Below are 18,937 nucleotides of genomic sequence, written 5' to 3' on the forward strand. Positions count from 1 at the left end.
AGGCAGAAATCCCTCCTGTAAGTGCATTGCAAACACTACTGTCCCATCCATAAATCAAGGGCTACCACAGTGTATACCATATCGAGGGTAAAACACCAATCAAGGGTGTTTTACCTTAAGTAAGGTGGTACCGATGGGAAAACACTGTCACCAAATTAGCATTTCAACTTGGAAGCTCTCTAAAATAGAAAATTTCATATCACACCGAATTTATGTAATTTGGTTTCCCTTTCTTGTATTAAGTGTGAAAAATGATATTCTGATTTATCATTTTGATGTCTTACGTAGTGGATAGTTTGTATTGGTCATGGTGTCTTGTCACAGCAAGAGAAGAGTAACTAAGGCAGAAGTTGGTACTAGAGAGTGGACTATTGCTGTGAGAGACCTGACTGAAGCAACTTAGAGAAGAAAGAGTTTACTTTGGGCTCACAGTTTCAGAGGGTGAGTCCATGACCATCATAGTGGGGGCATGGCAGCAGGCAGTCTTGGTTTGGAGCAGTAGTTCAGAGCTCACTCTTGAAACACAACCATGTGGCAGAGAGAGCTAACAGGAATGGCATAGGTTTTATATAACTCAAAGCCCACCCCTAGTGCCTCAGTCCTCCAATAAGGCCACACCTCCTAATCCTTCTCAAACAGATCAAGCTCATGGGGGCCATTCTCATTCAAATCACCATGTTGTGCAGTCAGAATTTTCATATCTATTTACAGATAAAGATACTGAGGCATAAAGATTTTAGCAGTTCACCTAAGTCAGTGCTGTGTAGAAAAGGTAGGCCAAGAGACAGTTACCTGATGCTAAAGGCCGTCATCCTTCCCTTTGTATTACGTTATCTATTGAGTCTAATATGGTTTGTATTTGCATAGTGGTTTCCTGCCAAAGGTAATCTCAGAGACCCTAGTCTATCGTGCTCAGTTATATATCTATAATTAAATGTGCCTTCCAAAGAGAAAAATCCTGTTTTTCTTTGAATTTGAGTGTGTGAGTATATAGGCCAGAAAAGTATTTCAGGTTCCTGTTCTGTAAGTGTCCGCCTCAGTTCACTGAACTTGGAGCTCTGCTGGTGGTCAGCAGGCACCAAGTCCTGTTATGCTGAGCATCTTCTTATTTTGAATTCCTAATAATGTTTATGTTAATATTCTTGAAGGGTAGTAAACGTTAGCTTTTAGGAATATTATGAGAAATAGTTTTTGAGGTGAGCTGATGTGTATATTTTTGTCAGTCAGTTCTCAAATGAACACATCATACAGAAATAAGCTTCTTCAGGGCCAGAAGAGATTTTTAATTTAGTTTATTTGCATCATTATAGATGAGTATTTAGGCTGTTTATATGTAAATGTACGGTTTGAGGAACAATTAAGTGTTGACAAAGTAGATTGCAGTTGTATCAATTGCAGGGCATTTTCCATAATTTTTCTAACTGACATCTTTGATGATAAATAGTGGGTGGGAGTCAGAGCCCATTATACCGCGGGCTAGGAATTCACGGGGCTGTCAGGAGGAGAGCGACTGACTTGAAATTTACATATTAATGAGAAGATTTGTTAGCAGGGTGCTTGACTATAGAAAATAACCGCATATTTATAGGGCACGACATTTTATAAATAAAGCTGATGCAGGAAAATGGAAATTAAACCTTTTAGGTTAATAAATTCAAGAGACTACTAAAATGTGTATTTGCATTTTTATTTTCTTAAATTTACCTTACTCTCTGCAGCCTGTGTCAGCTGGTTTTCCATTCTAGGTCAAGTTTGTATAATTTTCAAGGATACAACATTATTTAAGTATTTTCTTTGTCATTGAAGCCTATTATGGGAAAGCATGTAAATCTCTAACACAGAGTTGCTTTGATACAAATGATGGATCTGAAAATAAATATAAAACAGTGCTAAAGAGTGGTTTAATAATGTGGGTTTCTCTTCAGATCACACAAATCTTTCTTCCTTTAAGAGTTATTTAAAATAAAACGAAGCAAACAAAAGCCCAGCCAAACCCAGCCCTGCTTTGGCCTTGGCTGTAAGCAGATAGGGGGTAGGGCGTGGAACTGCGTGGGGCTGGCTGGGAAGCCATTCATCTGTAACAGACCTCTACCAAACGCAGATCCAGTGCATCGCTAGGAGGCGGGAGATTGTAACAGTTACCACACCGGTTAATCTGAAACTTAAAAGTAGATATTCACCGTAATTGTTTAGAATGTGAATCCAGGCTGCAGTTCTGGCTTCTGTCCCTGCCTTTGGAAACTTGGGAAGTGACTGAGTGACTTTTGTCACTCTCTGGACTTCTGTACATGAATTTATGGGACCTTAGGTAGGCATGAGGACGTTGTAAGGTTGGAGTTTTGCTTAAAGTGGTTTTATTACACGTCTTTTCAGAGATTGTTCGAAAATAACTCATCAAAATCCACTCTATTTATGTAACCATGCGCATGTATACACATTGTGTGTGTGGTTCTTTTCAATAGGTTAATTTAAAAACCAACACATTTCGTAGCATATCTTACTAGTGGACTGTTACTGGATTTTGCTGTTCTTTAAAAGTGAAATACTGAGGATTTATTACTGAATATAGTTTTTACAATAAAAATGAAGTAAGTTTGTATGTCAGCAGACAGCTGTGGACAGAAGCTTTAGCACAAAGGAACCGTGGAGCTGGGCCTGGGGCTGGTAGGGAGGTGAGGGCTGGCCTCCTTGTTTATAGGGCATTCAACTTAAAGATCCCCTAGTCTTTTGTCCATTGTTTGCTTTTGATTGAATATTTTAATCCTAGGAGCTTCCTTTTGTTAAAAGTAGTTTTAATTTTATCCAAGCAATATGCACCTGTTTTTAAACATCTTTTATTAAATGTTTGACAGGTTCATAGTCTCGTTCTTGATTATAGGTATATAATCAAGTCCCTGTACCTTTTTCTTTTAAGTTTAATAATACTGTAAGGCTTATGTAAGGCTCCTGTTGTATCCTCTCCATTCCTGACTGACTCCTTTTACCCTCTTTGTTTGTGATCATGCGTTGCAGTTACCTTTAAGATCCCTCAGTAAGGCCTTTTTACTTTTCCTATTTCCTGACAGCAGTTTTAGATGTTATCTACCAACTCAATACTGTGGAAATGGGGCCCCTCTATTTTCAGTTCTAAACATCATATCATATGTTCCTCGTCCATCTCAATAGTTCCTTGTGTTGCTCCTAGGAAACTTCCTGTGTGTAAATTCTTAAATTTTGCTGAAAATATCTTGATTCCATTTTTTTTTTTGAAGAAGGGTTTCGATCCATAGAATTCTTTGTGGCCTATTATTTCTGGTCAGAATTTAGTTGCAGTCACTGTTCCTCTGCATATAATGTATCTGTGTTTAAATATAATAATATCCATAATAAATATCATAAATGTAATACTGCACTGTGATTACATTTACCTCTCCTATCCTCTCTCATCCTTCTCCAATCCTGCCAAACCCATTTGTCATCTCAACTAGTCCCTCTCTACTTCTCTTCCCTCCCCTCTCCCTCCCTCCTGCCCTCCCTCCCTCCAGCCCGCCCGCAGCAGATGTATGTTTTGGGGTGTGTGTGTAGTTATGTGTGTGTAGTTATGTGTGTATGTGTGTGTGTGTTTATGTGTGTGTGTGTGTGTGTGTGTGTGTGTGTGTTTTGGTGTGTGCGCGCGCACGCACATGCAGGTGCAGTCATAGCTGCTGTCTGTTGATGAGATCTCCCCATCCTTTGGTTTCCAGTCTTTTGCCACATCTTTTCTGTGTTCTCTGGGCCTCAGTTGGGCTGGCATAGAAGTCCCACGTGGGCCAGATGCTCATCCGTCACTGAATCTCAGCAGTGACCAGTTATGGCTCCCCATTTTGACTGTCACTTATGGCTGGAAGAAGCTTGTCTGACCAAGAGACTAGAGAGTGGTAAAGGACATAGGCTATATATGTACTAAAGTCTCATCTCTCTAAGTTTTATGGATAGAGTCCATTTATTTGTCTATTTCCTTGGGGTGGGAAGGGGCCTTCTAGGGCTGAGCCCAGTGCCTCACATTGTTGAGTAAAAGCACCCTACTACTGAGCTAGCTACATGTCCAGTCCATTGACAGTTTTGTCTTGAGACTGGGTCAGGCTAGACTCGAGCCACCTACATTATCTGTTTTCTCCTTGCATCTGAGATGCAGGGCTTGTGCGCACAAATCATGCTGGCCTTAGGGGCCTCCCTTATGTTTAGCTGCACCTGATTTTCTGAGTGCCTTTGGCGTGCTGATGTTTTACAGCAGTTTGAGAGAGAGTATATCCAATGAGGGCATTCCACGTCTGAGAGAACTGAGGCTGGGGCTTACAAAGTGCACCTCAGCTCCAGGTCAGAGGCCTTCTGTGTTTCCCACAAATCCCTGCAAACCCACTGATTCTGACCTTCCCGTTAGCTAGAATTACTTATGTCCTCTGATGCCTGTCAGCCACTATAAAGATGCTGTGACAGTGGCTAGAGGAACAATGCCTCTGGAAACACATGGCTTCCTTTCAAACAGTTGGTTTCTCGGTTCTTTTAGGACATCCACGCAGATCTATATGATGAAATTAATTGGCTGCTGGGAAGTAAAGTGTTCCCCATATTCTTCACTGATTTCATATAAGTTTGACGAGATTGTAGTTCTGAAAGAATATTTAAATTTTGGCTTTTAAGAGATGTGTACAGTGAACGTAGAAATAAGTACTCTGATAAAATTCACGTAGATCTCAAGGATAGGCCAATTTTATTTTGATTACATTGCAATGCATTGTAAAGATTTATTTATTTTTATTTTCTGTGTGTTTGGCCTAGATGCTTGTATGAGCACTGTAAACGTGCTTGGTACTGCAGAGGCCAGAAGAGGGCATCAGATCCCCAGAACACCAGTCCTAGGCCTGAGCCCTTGCCAGAGCAGCCAGTGCTCTAACCACAGTGCTCTCCAGCCCCGTAGCACTGTATCTTTGGATCCCTTAAGTAGGCGTCTGGTTTGTGGAGAGGAAGTTACACACTGTAGGTTGGACATCCTTAGTCTGAAGCACTTGCCTGTTTGTGCTCATCTACATGGCTGACTCATTCCATTCTATACAACTTGTTATGAAAACTTTCACATTTCAAAACAGCAGTTCATCGTAACCCTTACAAGTACTTGAAGATGTTAATAGTAGATAAAAATGAGTTTCTAAGTCTGACGTCTGGATGCAGCTCTTCTGAGATAGTCGCTTCTGTCTGTTTCACGTACAACACACAGAATAGCAATCTCTCCAAATAGAGAGGAGCGCACGCACGCACGCACGCACGCACGCACGCACGCGCACGCACACACACACACACACACACTCACACACACATATACACATACACACACATTCACACACACACACTCACACACACATATACACATACACACACATTCACACACACACACTCACACACACACACACACACACACATGCTTTTGCACACACTGAAGGAGAGCATGTGGGGTGGGGGGCGGCAGGGGGCAGCAGCAAAGAACCAAACAGAAGCTTGCTGAAAAGTTGAGTAATTAAAATAAAATGCTCACTGACAGGCCCAGCAGTAGATTTGAACAGGCAGAAAATGAATCAGTGAACAAGAAGATCGGTCAGTTTAAGTGATGTAGTCTGAGGAGCAGAGAGTGGATGGAGTAAAATGAGCAGACAGCAGAGTGAGATTCTGATGAAGCCTGCTGGGCACCCTCAGTGTGCTTTCCACATAATGTAATGCCTGAGGCAGCGAGGAGAGGGAAGGGCTAAAGGAACTGAAGACAGGGTGACCGAACATTCCAGACCTGATAAAAGATACTCGGTGATCTAATCAAGAAACTCAAGAAACTCGAGTTCTGGGCTGGAGAGATGGCTCAGCGGTTAAGAGCACTGACTGCTCTTCCAAAGGTCCTCAGTTCAAATCCCAGCAACCACAGTGTATCTATCTCATGACCATCTTCTGGCATGCAGGTGGGCATGCAAACAGAGCACACATGCATAAGTCAATTTTAAAAAGTTTAAAAAAAGATCTACCTGACTCTGCCTCCTTACTGCTGGGATCAAAGGTGTGTGCTATTACTCACGGCTTTCGTTGTATTGGAAGGAGTAAAAATGTCAACCAGGAAGGTCATATCTGGCACAGTTAGCTTCCAAAATGAAGAAGTCAGTATACTGTGGTGTGGACATACCTATTCGTCTAAATTTCTTGAATCATTTTAAAGGAAGCACAGACAGTAGGTGGCAGAGTCCCGTGCTTACTGTGTTTATCTTCAAAGCGCATTAGTCACTGAGTAGCAGAGCTTCTTTGCTTTTGTGATTTACAGATCCTCAGGAAAGTCCCACCCCCAGTTTTAATAATGTGAATGTGTTAGTGCCTCCGAGCACTTTATAAACTTGTAGCGGTCAGTCTCTTCTCTGGCAGTCCCAGAGTAGGCTTGCTGCTGCTTCATCCTGGGTCTTGTGACCGCTAGGGAGTTACAGCCTTTGGAGGGCCACCAGTACCACAGATTCTCTGTTCTTTTCAAGTAATTGGAATGGGAGTTTTCCAGAGCCCTCCTCCCTACCTTAATTTAGAATACGAGTGTATGTACATATGTATCTTGTTCTAAGTATCAGAGTTCCTTATTGGTTAACAATAAGAAGTGTTAGAGCTAGGAGTGGTGGTTTAGCCCATAATCCCAGCACTTGAAAGTTGGGGACAAGGAGGTGGCTCTCCAGGTTTAAAGCCAGTTTGCTCTACATAAGCTCCAGGCCTTCCAGGGCTACTTGGTGAGGCTCTGTCTCGAGGAAGAATTAAAAAAGGAAGAGAGGGTTTGTTGATTTATCTCTTATCCTAGAATTTCTAAATATATTATAAAAGCTTTGCTTCAGTCCCTTTGTTTTTAATGCTCCAAGGAAGAATTAAGTTTATCAATTTCAATGCCACACTTCCCCGTCTGCCGTATAATCCCCACCGCAGGGATTAGGACGAGGAACAAGTGAGTGCATGAGAAGTCATCTTTCTTCTCCTTACAGCCTTACAATTTGCTTCCTGCTTTGTACTGGACAGAGAACTGTTGTAAAATGTCCTCGCTGCAGCCCAGTGTAACTTTTAAAGATGGCTATCAGTGGAGCTAGGTACAAGCCGTACTTCTCAGGCTTTCGGGGCTCTGCCCTGGTCAGCATGGCCACGGGCATATTTAAGTCCGAGAACTTTAGAAAATGCTTTATGGAAGATCTTCCATCCCATTTCTTAGAAACAAAGTTTGGAAGTGGGTGCATTCTGAAAGTGTGTCTCTTGTACACTAGAGCTGAGCATAACCGAATGTATAAATGAGAAGGTTGTGGGCAACTGAACACCGAGTTTTCATAGTGGCTGAGCAGTTACCGTGCACAGGTGTTTGCGTAATTGTGATGTATCGGGGAGACGCAGTGTTCAATGGTCCTCAAACCCACACTTCACCTGTGTGCTGGATGGGTACTGGGCTGTGGTGTAAAACAGGCAAAGTGAGTAGTAGAGGAGTTTTTTTTTCCGTTGGGGGGCGGGGTGCTGTCTTACACCAGTGTATATGCCCTGCATTGCATGTTGAATTCTGAGAGAGGAAATCTCACTTTTTCTTTAGGAAAAAAAAATAATGTGTTTCTACTTGTACTTGTCTGTGCTTGTGTGTTTTCTCTCATGAATAAATTCACTGTAGTGTGGCTACAGTGAGTATAGCTGACTCATCTGAGGAGTGAGGTCCCTGCTAACCACTTACTCTCCTGTCCTTGTTAGAGCGGCTAACCTCATGTCAGAGACGTGTGCCATCAATATATATTGCTCCAGGAAGGTGACGGGTTGTCTGTGCCGTCCCAGAATGCACCTCGGAACTCTAGCCCTCCCTGTGTAGTAATATTTACAGAGAGCCTTTTGGAAGTAATTAGGATTAGGGGAAGCCACAAGGGCACCTTTAGAGAAGTGGTTCTCTGCCTTCCTAATGCTTTATGCAGGTCCTCATGTTGTAGTGACCCTCAACCATAAAATTCTTTCCTTGCTGCTTCCTTTATAGCTGTAATTTTGCTACTGTTAAGAATTGTATTTATCTGATATGTGATGTATCTGATGGGCGACCTCTGTCAAAGGGCCATTTGACCCCAAAAGGGTCGCATCGCAGGCTGATAAATGCTGTTTTAGATGGACTTATAAGCAGAGCTGGCTTCTTTCTGTTTACACTGTGTGAAGTGCCGCCTCCTCTAGGACCCAGGGCTACCCCTCTATGGGTTTCAGGTGGTAGCCCATTGACTAGTTTAGAGTCTCATGGCCTGGCTGTCACCTTTCACCCTAAGGTGCCGGCACCTCCAGCAGACTGCTAGGATTGGTGATTCTGGTGTAAGCCTGACGGCATCAGTGCAACCCTTAGGTTGTTGTGAGGTCAGCAGGTGCCATGGCAGTAAAGGGGAGAGGTGACTGTTCCTGAGTTCAGTCACTGTGATAAATTCCTGCATGGTTAAGGTCCATTTCTGGCAGCTCTTTACTAATGTTGAAGGGGCTGCCAGCCCACGGTACCTTTTGTTTTCACAAGGCCCAGTGTCACCGTTCCATGTTGGGCACATAGATTTCTTAGACATCTTTTCTGGTCATCAAATTTTAGACATAAAATGTTGTTTGTGGTTTCAGCTTTTGCAAAAATGTTCCCTTTGTTGCTTCCAAAAAGGTAATAGTTTGTATCTATTTCTTACCAAACTCAGATGGAGTGTCTGTCTCGTCGTACAGTCCCTCTAAGCTGCAGAGATTATCCTCAGAGTCTGAGCTCTTGTTTGGAGCTCCCGGCACAAGGTCTGTAGGACGAGTTGCCCTGTAGTTTCCTACAGCAGTCTCCTTACTCTGCTGCGTGCGTCCCGGGCAGAGTAGCACAGTCTCTGTGGCTTTGTATTCAAGGACACATTTGGTGTGGCCGTGTGTTCTGAGGTGAGCGCTGTGGACCAGTCAAGCCACATTGGCTTTCTTTGTTTCAGCAGCATTGGCTTTGGAGTGGGTGAGTAGAGAGAACTTGTTTTCACATCCCGCGGGTTAGTGTACTCTATTTCCCTGCATTTGTTTTAATTGTTTAAAACATAGGTTTTCAAGAGAGCAGTCTTTGGTTCACAGTCAGCTGAGTTGAAAGTGATGGGATTTCCCATGTCCCTTAGCTGTCACACAGGCATCTGTACCTATAAGTCAGCGCAGGTCCATTAACACATGGTTATCAGCTAAAGCCTGTGGGTGTCTGGTGTGTGCAGACCTAAAGGCGGGCAGTATTGTGTTTATTATGGACATCTGTCCTCCCTTCCGGCCCATCCCTCCTCACAGATGTTGACACTTATATCTTGATGTGAAATTCCTTAGTGACAGGTATTGACCATTTGTCATGGCTTGGTTGCCATCTTGCCTTTAAAATAAAAAATGATCGTCACAGTCTCATATGCATATAATGTACTTTGCTCAGATTTCCCATCACCTTAAATCCCTCCCCTTCCCAATGAACCTTCCTTCCCTCCACACAGTGCCGTCCATACTTCCTGTCTGAGCGTGTGCATTGCTGCATGCTGTTAGGACTGCCGCCATGAGGGTGGGTGTTAGGTCCTGTGCTCTAACAAGGGCAAGTCACCAGAGCTACACCATGAAGGAGTATGGCATCGCTGAGCCCATCTCCACAGTGCAGTGTTGATGGCCTTTTGTGGGTGCCCCACCACCACCACCACACACGCTACATGTCAGGTCTGGAAGACAGTATTTCCCAGCATTTTTGTGTGTGTCTGTGTGTGTGTGTGAGAGAGAGAGACAGACAGAGAGACAGAGAGAGAGACAGACAGACAGAGGCGGGGGAGGGGAGGAGGAGAGGTTCACTTACACCTTTAGCTCTCTTAAAGATTAGGTTGTCTGTTTACTTGTGTTTTGAAAGTTCTTGACACATTTTGGGTAAGAGCCCTCCTTTTCTGAGGTATATCTAATTCTGTTGACCTTGACTTTTGCCAAGCAGAGGTTTTACATTTTTGTTAAGCACAGTTTTTGAGCCCTGGGTACATTACTGACAGGGAAGAGCTCAAGAGACTTATTTTGGCTCTTTCCTCCATAGAGGCCCCACCTCTGTCCCCTCTGTAGACTGTTCTGACCTCAGGAAGTTTTTAATGAATATCAAGAACATTTCAAAATGTAAGAAGTACAGTTTCTGGCCATTTTCCCCACAGATGGTCCCTTTGGTTTTGGGTCTGTCACTGTGTCCAGGTGCCCCTGTTAATGTCACTGTGTCCAGGTGCCCCTGTTAATGTCACTGTGTCCAGGCGCCCCTGTTAATGTCACTGTGTCCAGGCGCCCCTGTTAATGTCACTGTGTCCAGGCGCCCCTGTTAATGTCACTGTGTCCAGGCGCCCCTGTTAATGTCACTGTGTCCAGGCGCCCCTGTTAATGTCACTGTGTCCAGGCGCCCCTGTTAATGTCACTGTGTCCAGGCGCCCCTGTTAATGGGCCTTTTCTTCCATGCCAGCCTCTGGCATCGTAAGATTGCTTTCTGCATTTTGCTCGGTGGTCCATTACCAAGTCAATTTTGTGGCGTTAGGTCTGTGCTCACATTTATTTATCATTCACATGAAGATTCAGTGTTTGAAAAGACCCCTTTCATTGTATGCAGGTCGGTGTTGTGACAGCAGCTGGGCATCGTTCTCAGTTTCTGGGTCCCTGCTCTCCTGCACCACGAGTCTGAGTACTCTAGCTCCATGTGTAGTCTAGAAGTCAGGCTCAGCTTTTAAGTTACGGAAAAATGCAAACATCCTGATACCTAGGTCCTCGATCAAGGACCTCTTGGTCCTGTTTCCCCCCACAGCCTTCTGGGCTTCCTTGTGGGTTTCTGTCATACTGTTGCATCTGCATGTACTCAGCATGTAGCTTTAAATACTTGCTATAAAGCACAAAGCTTTCCTTAATCCTCGTTGCTCTCTACTTTTCATATGAGATGAGTAGATTTAAAGCAGGTCTTTGTGTCAGAGGGTCTCTCATCCTCCCTCCCCCCTGCTTCTCCCCCCCTTCCCTTCCTGTGTGGATCCTTCCCTAATCTTAGTTACTTTTCTGTGGCTGTGAAGAGACATCATGACCAGGCAGCTAGAAGAGCAGACACTGAATCGGGGTCCATTACCATTTCAGAGGATGAGCCCCTGTCCATCGAGTCATGGAGCATGGCAGCTGGCAGGCATGGCACTGGAGCCGCAGCTAAGAGCTTATGTCTTATCCCTAGGCACCAGGCAGAGAGGCCCGTTGTGAGTGTGTGGGTTTATGAACCTCAAAGCTTACCCTCAGTGACGTGCATTCTCCAAGAAGACCGTGCCTCATAACCCTTCCCAGACTGTTGCACTGACCAGGGAAGCAGCATTTAACTATATGAGCCTATGAGGGCTGTTCTCATCCAACTGCCACACTTCCTCATGTACATTGCTTGAATCTTTAAAGAGATTTTTATGTGTACACGTGTATGCAAGTATGCTCCCCCATGGGATCCACGTGGAAGCAAGAGTTTAATATTAGAATACTTACTTTTCATCAATTACCTTTTCATCTTCTTATAAAAATGTGTTTTGTTTCATGTATCTGAGTGTTTCCACCTTTGAGTATGTGAGTACCATGCCATTGCAGTACCGTCAGAGTCCAGAAGAGGGCGTCAGATCTCCTGGAGCTAGAACTACAGACAATCGTTGTAAGGGAAAGTATCTGTTAAGGACCCCACCCCCACCCCCAGACCACGTTCTCAGCACAGAGGAGATTTATTTGCCCCAGAGGGTCAGAGGGCATGGATAGGAGACAAGGAGTAGATACAAGAGAAGGGAGGGAGGGGAGCAAAGAGAGTGAGTAGGGTCATCTGTCTCTAGGGTCAAAGGGCTGCCTCTGGATAGAGAGGAGACAGACAGACATGGCCCATCAGCACATGGCAGACTATAGAGGGAAAAGGGGAAACCCCGTGTTAGGATGAAGTGTTCGGTTTAATTGGGCATTTTAATTAGGTGAGCCAAAGGGGGCTTTGATTGCTAGAATTTCAGTATTTTGATAGCTGTACCTTATAGTGTGCTTAGGAAGAATAAGTGGCCACATAAGGGAGTGAGCGTTAGTGGTTAGGAGTGTAAGCTAATGGTTCTAGCAAGGCAGAGGGAGTCGGGAGAGGGGCAAGGCCTGCCAGAGCCATGCTCTCCACACTCCAGCTGGCCAGAGGCCTTACCTTGTGAGCTGTCGTTTGGGAGCCAGGAACCAATCCTGGCTCCTCGGCAAGAGCCGTGGGTGCTCTGAACCTCCAAGCCATCCCTGCGGCCCCACCATGGCCTTTTGAAGGTAAGCTCTTTACTGACCCCAAAGAGCGCTGCTGTGAGTGGACAGGTGGGGCAGGGAGCCCTGGAGACCTGTGGGCTTTTTCTCCAGCGCTGCTGCTGCAGGTGTGGACCACCACATCCAGCCTCTTGTGGCCTGTGGGGATCTGAACTCAGGTCCTCAGGGATGAGTACTAAGCATTCAACAATTGAGCCATCCCGTAGTCCAATAATTGAATATTTCTTAATGGTTTTGGCGCAAACACCTTGAAAAGATATTTTTCTTTCCCTGCCTTTGACTATGAACTGTATAACTTAGTTTCATTTTCTTAATGTGCCTTTCATTTATGTAATGAGAAGCCAGAATACCAAGATGACCACAGTGGCATGTACAGTGTACTCTGCTCTGGGTTCCTGTGTGGCTTGGCATTGAAAGGCTCGCATCCCAGCCATCTTAGGTATGTGGAGAAGCCGTCCTGCTTAGTACCGGATTAGCAGAGGAGGTTGGAGCTGACTGATAGATAACACTTTGCAGATCACATAGTACTCCATACTGTAGAGGACGCTCTGGAAGTTCAGCAGTTGTACAGAAAATAGAGTATTTACGAGACGGTGTCTTTCAGTGTGAGTGGAGGTTTGCTAGAATTACTTTATCTTTATGTTTATGAAAATGGTCATAGCTTAACTAGAACATTTGATAGTGTCTCTAGGTTCATTGGAAGGTCTTTCACACTCATTTGTTTTTACTCTTAAGCAGACAGACCACTTATCTTTCTTAATATATATAGCTTGTTTCCCTCGGTTGTTTACCTGGATATGGGAAAAGTAAGATTCATCCCACAATTCGCAAAACTTTAACAAAGAATGCCTATCTTTCAACTGTTGAGTGGTCAAAGGTACGGCAGCCTTGAACCTTTGCTTACTCAGTTAACTGTGTTATTTATTATCCTTGAGATTGCACAGATCTTCCCCCATTTGATGGGTCAGGTGTCACACAGTATAGTCAGTCAAGTTGAAATTTTTAAAAAAGATTGACAAATTTAATTAACTCTGTAACTCATTGCCAAAATTATTATAAAAATGACTTAAAGATTAAATCTGACTTTATAAAAATTGCTTTATCTCTTAATTTCCTGAACATATGAACCATATTTATTTTATGGCCTGTTCAGTGCAGGCTGCTGTGAGGTGCACCCAGCACTAGATGCTGTACACAAGCAGCACACGCTCTCTGCACAGCTCCACCTCCTGGTCAGAGCTGGGCATCTTCCTGGTGTTGCATTGTACCAGAGACTGACACTGTTGGAGACACTTCACTAAGAGAATTTTATCTCCACAGCTGTGTTTTTATCTACATCTTCTTCCGTACGTTCAGTGTGAGTAGTGATGGCACTGAGAGGTGGGGAATGCCCAGCATGGACATTGGACCAGGTTGTCCTTGTACCCCATGCTGGCCAGGTAAATGCGCCATCCCTTTTGTTTGAATCATTGTCTCTTACTAGTTAAAAATCTCAAAAACCAAATCCACGATTAATACAACTTTCATCCTGTTACTGGTGGTTGGTTCTTGCCCCTGTGGAGCCCTTCTCCTGTTCACAGAATGAGCTTCTCTGGGTCCCCTCTCCTGTCATGTGGCTACACCCGACAGCAGTATTTATTTGGTACAAGTACACACAGCCAGATACAAAGAGAACTGGGCTTGCTGGTGCCCATCTGTAATCCCAGCTCTCAGAGCCTGAAGCGGTTTTGGTCACAGATACATAGTAAGACTCTATTTCCAAAAGAAGAAAGGATAAGAGAGAAGAAGAACCAAACTGAGCATTTATAGAAAGGTATAATAGAATTTCTGAAGTGCATGTCTTTAATAAGTAATTGGTGTCACCTGTTTTATCTATAGGCAACATGTTTTCCTAACTGTAAAAAAAAAAAGTCACTGTCCCACATTAAAACTTTAAAGCCGAGATTTAACTTTTTGGTTTCTGTGGGCCACATATAAATGTCATTTCAACTACTCCCTTTTATTTTATGAATTTCTAAGAATTAAGAAGATTTTCTAGAAAAAATGTAAGTAGCTGTATAAGATCTTTGAGTTTTGTGTGGGAAAATAGTAATGAAAGAAAATTCCTTCTTGAATCATCTGACTAAAATTACTACCACAATCCAAAACATTTTTCGAGTAAAAATTGCAGTAAAAATATGTTCTCCATTAAAATAATGTAGTTGAATTCTAATAAAATAATTAATAATGAATAAACAGAACAAATAATTGCTTATTAAAGCAGCATTTTTGAGCATTTAGGAATTATATTTACTAGCTGTACTTTTGTGTTCGATAGGTAAAGTTTAAAAACACATTTTTATTATGTATTATTTTCAGGTAGACTTTAAACATGTTTGATTAATTTCTAGTCAAGTTTTAAGTAAGGGTTATATTCTAGCCATTATAATTGGACTAATGTAATCGAGTGCTCCACACTTGATTATTTATGTAGCATTTCTTAGTTTCCTATGCATCTAATAGAAACTCCTTGACCTGGAGCTCAGTGAAGGTGCAGCCAGCTCTAACCTGGCTCCTCGCTCATAGTTGTCCTAAGGCTAAGAGAAAACACTTTGTTTATATGAAGATAGTAAGTTCTAGTTTAAGTTAGGTTAATTAGTTGATCGATTAATTTTGCCTTAGGGATAGTCTCCAGACTGATTTGGAGCTCTCGATCCTCTTGCGTTCTTCAGAGCTGGGATTAAATGCATGTACCTTAATAGCCAGATAATTTCTAGTTTAGTTTTGAAGATGGATATTTTACTATTTTTAAAAACTTTTGTTTTTAATAAGTATAGATTGGGTGGATTTTCTCTGGCTGAGTACGTTTCGGATGCTCGTTTCTTTATGAAACCAGGTTTCATGTAACCTAGGCTGGCTTCCAACTCTGAGTAGGTGAGGGTGATTTGAACTCAGTCCTCCTGCCTCTGTCTCCTGAGTACTGTGTGTCCAGTGGTGTGTTACCAGGTACAGTTTATATGGGGGTGGCATACGGTTCAGGGGTTTGTGCCTGTTAACAAGCCCTCTCTCTACCAGCTGAGCGACGTCACCAACCAATTTGTGCTCTCTCTCTCTCTCTCTCTCGCTCTCTCGCTCTCTCGCTCTCTCGCTCTCTCGCTCTCGCTCTTGCTCTCTCCCTCTTGCTCTTGCTCTCTCCTTTCTTCCTTTTACTTATTTAAGATTTCTCTTTGTTTATGCATGTGTGTCTACACGTGAGCGTGTACACGCGTGTACATGCCTCATGGTGATCAGCAGAAAGTGTTAGATGTCCTGGAGCTGCAGTTACAGGTGATCGTGCATTGCCTGCCTTGGGTGTTGGGAACAGAACTGGGAGAGAGCTAAGTACTCTTAACCTTGGAATCATCTGTCTAACCCCATATTTAAGTAATTTTTATAAAAATTTTATTTTAGATTTAACAACAACTGAGCTGGTGGTGTTATAAGCCCTCAAACTTAATTCCGATGAAAGTTTTTTTCCAGTGATATTTGTGTAGACTTCTTCTTGCCGAGTATTTGTAGGGACTCTTGCGAGCGAGTTTGTTAGCTTTTGTGAGGATTTCCTTTGTTGTTGCAATGCACCTAAATAGAAATGACTTTCCAAGTGAGTTAGGGCTTTTATCCCCATCATTTTAATTATTTAAACTTTTACTTTAAGAATTAAAACTTGGGCTAGAGGTTCTGAGTTCCATTCCCAGCAACCACATGGTGGCTCACAGCCATCTGTAATTGGATCTGGTGTACTTTTCTGGCATGCAGGTGTACATGCTGATAGAGCACTAATAAATAAACAAATCTTAAAAATAAAAAAAAATAGAAATTCTCATGTAATAGAACTAATTTAGAGGACTGTGCATTGGTATCGTATGCCTTTAATCCCAACACTTGTGAAGCAGAGACAGGTGGATCTCTATGAGTTCAAGGCCAGCCTTGTTCTAAGAGCAAGTTACAGAATAGCCAGGGCTACACAGCAAAGCCCTGTCTAGAAAAACCAAAACAACAGAAAAAGGGAGTTAGAGAGATCTGGTGTCCCTTTACCTAGGGAACATTTTGCAAAACTTGTAGGTGAATTTTATCTGGATATGAAAGCCAAGAGTTTGAATAATTTTATTACCTTTTAATGTCTGTAGCACGTAGCCCAACTTCCTCAGCCCCGAAACTCTGGTAACATTAGTTTTTCTCCATTTCTGTAATTTCATTATTCCAAGAATGTCACATACAGAGTAATAGTTAGGAGGCCGAGCCAGGAGGATTATGAGTTAAGTAAAGCCAGCTTGGGCTCCCTAGAGATGACCCGAGAAAAGAGCTACTTTATGGATTTGTGTTTTGAAGTGACTGCGTGGCGGTGTGGCTCCAGCAGCCCCTATGCCCCTAGGTTTATTTCCCATCCTCCTGGTTTCCTCTGTGCCGTCGACCTGAGCCTTTAAGGAGTAGTGACTTTCTCCTCTGCACCGTACAGTTGGGTTATGTCTTTTATCTACTTCACTGGACTGGCCTTTTAATTGATTGTTAAAGTTTGGGACCCAAGCCCAGTGTTTACTTCTGTTTCCAATGTGGGATGGGATCCATTCCTGTAATCCCTGCGTCCTTGCTGTCCAGTAGCCTGCCCTCACCTGTCCTCTGTGTGTCCCAAGACACTGACACCCTCCTTAAACCTTGACCCCCTCAGCAGAGAGCACAAAACACGTTACTAAGAATACTTCATCATTCAAAATTCATTTGTTTCTGGAATCTTCTGCACTGTATTTTTTTTTTTTTTTTTGGAATCTCAGACGACTCATGACTGAAAATGAAAAGTGAAAGCAAACTGACGATGAGGGAGGCGCTGTATGTTTCTTGGTAAAAACTGTCGTTACCGCTACATTGTCCTTGAAAGTATGTGCGTCTTTCTGTGTCTGTCTGTATTTGTTTGGGGGCCTAAGTGCCTACTTATACAGAGCAGCCTAGAGCCTTACTGAGATGTCTAGGCTGCAACCGAGGTGTTCTCCTGGCTTACTGAGGTCCTTGCTGAGTTCCTAGCAGCCAGACTCTCTGCTTTTCCTTCACTGATCAGCACCGCACCCTCTTCCTGCTTTGTGATCTGGTTGGAATGACTGTAACTTGCGCACATAACTCTCAGCTGTTCTCATTGTATGTCTTAATAGAACTGCAATAGAAGTATCACGTATTATAATGAGAAATATCAGCCTTTGTATGTTGAGGGTATAGTAATTTGAATTGCTCTGACAGCAGAATTCTACAGTAAGTTATTGTGATTTTAAATTTTACATGTATATGTCCATGCATGAGTGTGTGTGAAGAAGGCAGCCTTCAGTGTCATTTCTTAGGAGATGGCTACTGTTTCTTCTCTCTTTTGAGATAGTCTTCCAGGGCTGGCCAGTAAGCCCCGGGGATAGTTATCTGTGTCTTTAGTACTGGGTTTACAAGTGTGTGCCTCCATGCCCAGCTTCCTAGGTGGGCACTGGGGCTGGCAGCCAGGCGCTTATGCTCTGGATTGAGATGTCCCTGTAGCCCTTTACTATAGACCTTTTCAAAGAAAAGGCCCTTTGGCTGGGTGTTGGCTGTGCCATCTTACCTGGTGTTGGATTGTTTTCTTCACAGGATGATGGTGTAGAAGACAATGAAAAGAATTTCTATGATTCTGACGATGAGGAGAAGAAGAGTGGCAAGAAGAAACCGTACAGCATGGATCCGGACCACAGACTCTTAATCAGAAACACAAAGCCCTTACTTCAGAGCAGGAACGCAGCGGTATGTGGGACCAAGGAAGAACTGATTCACAGATTTAAAAACAAAGCCGTGGCAGAAGGCATGTGTGTCAGTGCTGAGTGTGAGTGGCGCGTTCACGCTGCAGGCGCATCTGGAAAGATGTGGGTTATGAGATCAAGTTTTGCAGACCCCAGCCTACATGCTAAGTACTTTTAGCCTTTTCTGTTTCTAGACATGCAGAATCAGGTTTTGATGAGACTCCATTGCTATTTTCTGGTTGAGTTAAGAGGCTTGTTCAAAGACTCGAACTCACTTTGTTTCTGAATGGATTGGTGTATGTTAGGCCTTATGTAAGGATGTAGGTGTCTCTCAGGTTTGCTGTCATAGCTGAGACTAGCGGATGTGGTGGTTTTCCACAGTGTTAAATCTACCGGGTAAAGTTCTGAAGAGGCTAAAGTGTAAGGGCTGCCCTCTGGGTCTGAGGCCTCCCTCAAGGCCGTCAGCTTAGCTGGAATTGTTAGTAATTATAAATTATCTCTGATTGGGTCTCACAAGCTTTGCTTAGTTGTTTGATATCTTTAGTTTTAAAAAGAACTTTTAAGTTTAGACAAATACAGACTAAGAGACAAAGGCCAGAAAAACCAAGTAATACAGTTTAATATCTCAGTGTCCTCCCCAAGACTCAGCATCATGCCTTGTGAGTGCTTTACTTTAATTTTGTTTTAATTAAGAAGATAGTGAATTTTCAAAGTTTATATATCATAGCAATTAGCAGGGTTTTAAAATATTATTATTAATAATGACATTTCCAAATCATTGTTCAAAACCCCAGGGATAGTAAAACGTGAATCCATTGATATCGTGAAGTGTGCTGATGCCTTAGTATGCCCTCGGCTGCCTAGTAGCTGTTGCTTGCTGTCTG

The 18,937-nt window shown here is 43.1% G+C and overlaps 1 protein-coding gene across 7 annotated transcripts in view; it reads left to right on the forward strand.

The window, feature by feature from the left end:
* The window catches only part of Ap3b1 (adaptor related protein complex 3 subunit beta 1), a 204,443-nt gene that overhangs the window by 66,567 nt on the left and 118,939 nt on the right, over positions 1-18,937 (forward strand). For 3 of the 7 annotated variants that reach the window (XM_063281703.1, XM_063281704.1, XM_063281705.1), the window contains exon 8: positions 17,908-18,057. In XM_063281703.1, the coding sequence (XP_063137773.1) occupies positions 17,908-18,057 (150 nt within the window). Of the gene's footprint in view, positions 1-17,128; positions 17,182-17,271; positions 17,548-17,907; positions 18,058-18,937 lie in introns of those variants that run through there. The other 4 variants (XM_063281706.1, XM_063281707.1, XM_063281708.1 and 1 more) reach the window with 4 other exon arrangements.

Source organism: Rattus norvegicus, chromosome 2 (assembly GCF_036323735.1).
Source record: "Rattus norvegicus strain BN/NHsdMcwi chromosome 2, GRCr8, whole genome shotgun sequence".
Taxonomy (NCBI): domain Eukaryota; kingdom Metazoa; phylum Chordata; class Mammalia; order Rodentia; family Muridae; genus Rattus; species Rattus norvegicus.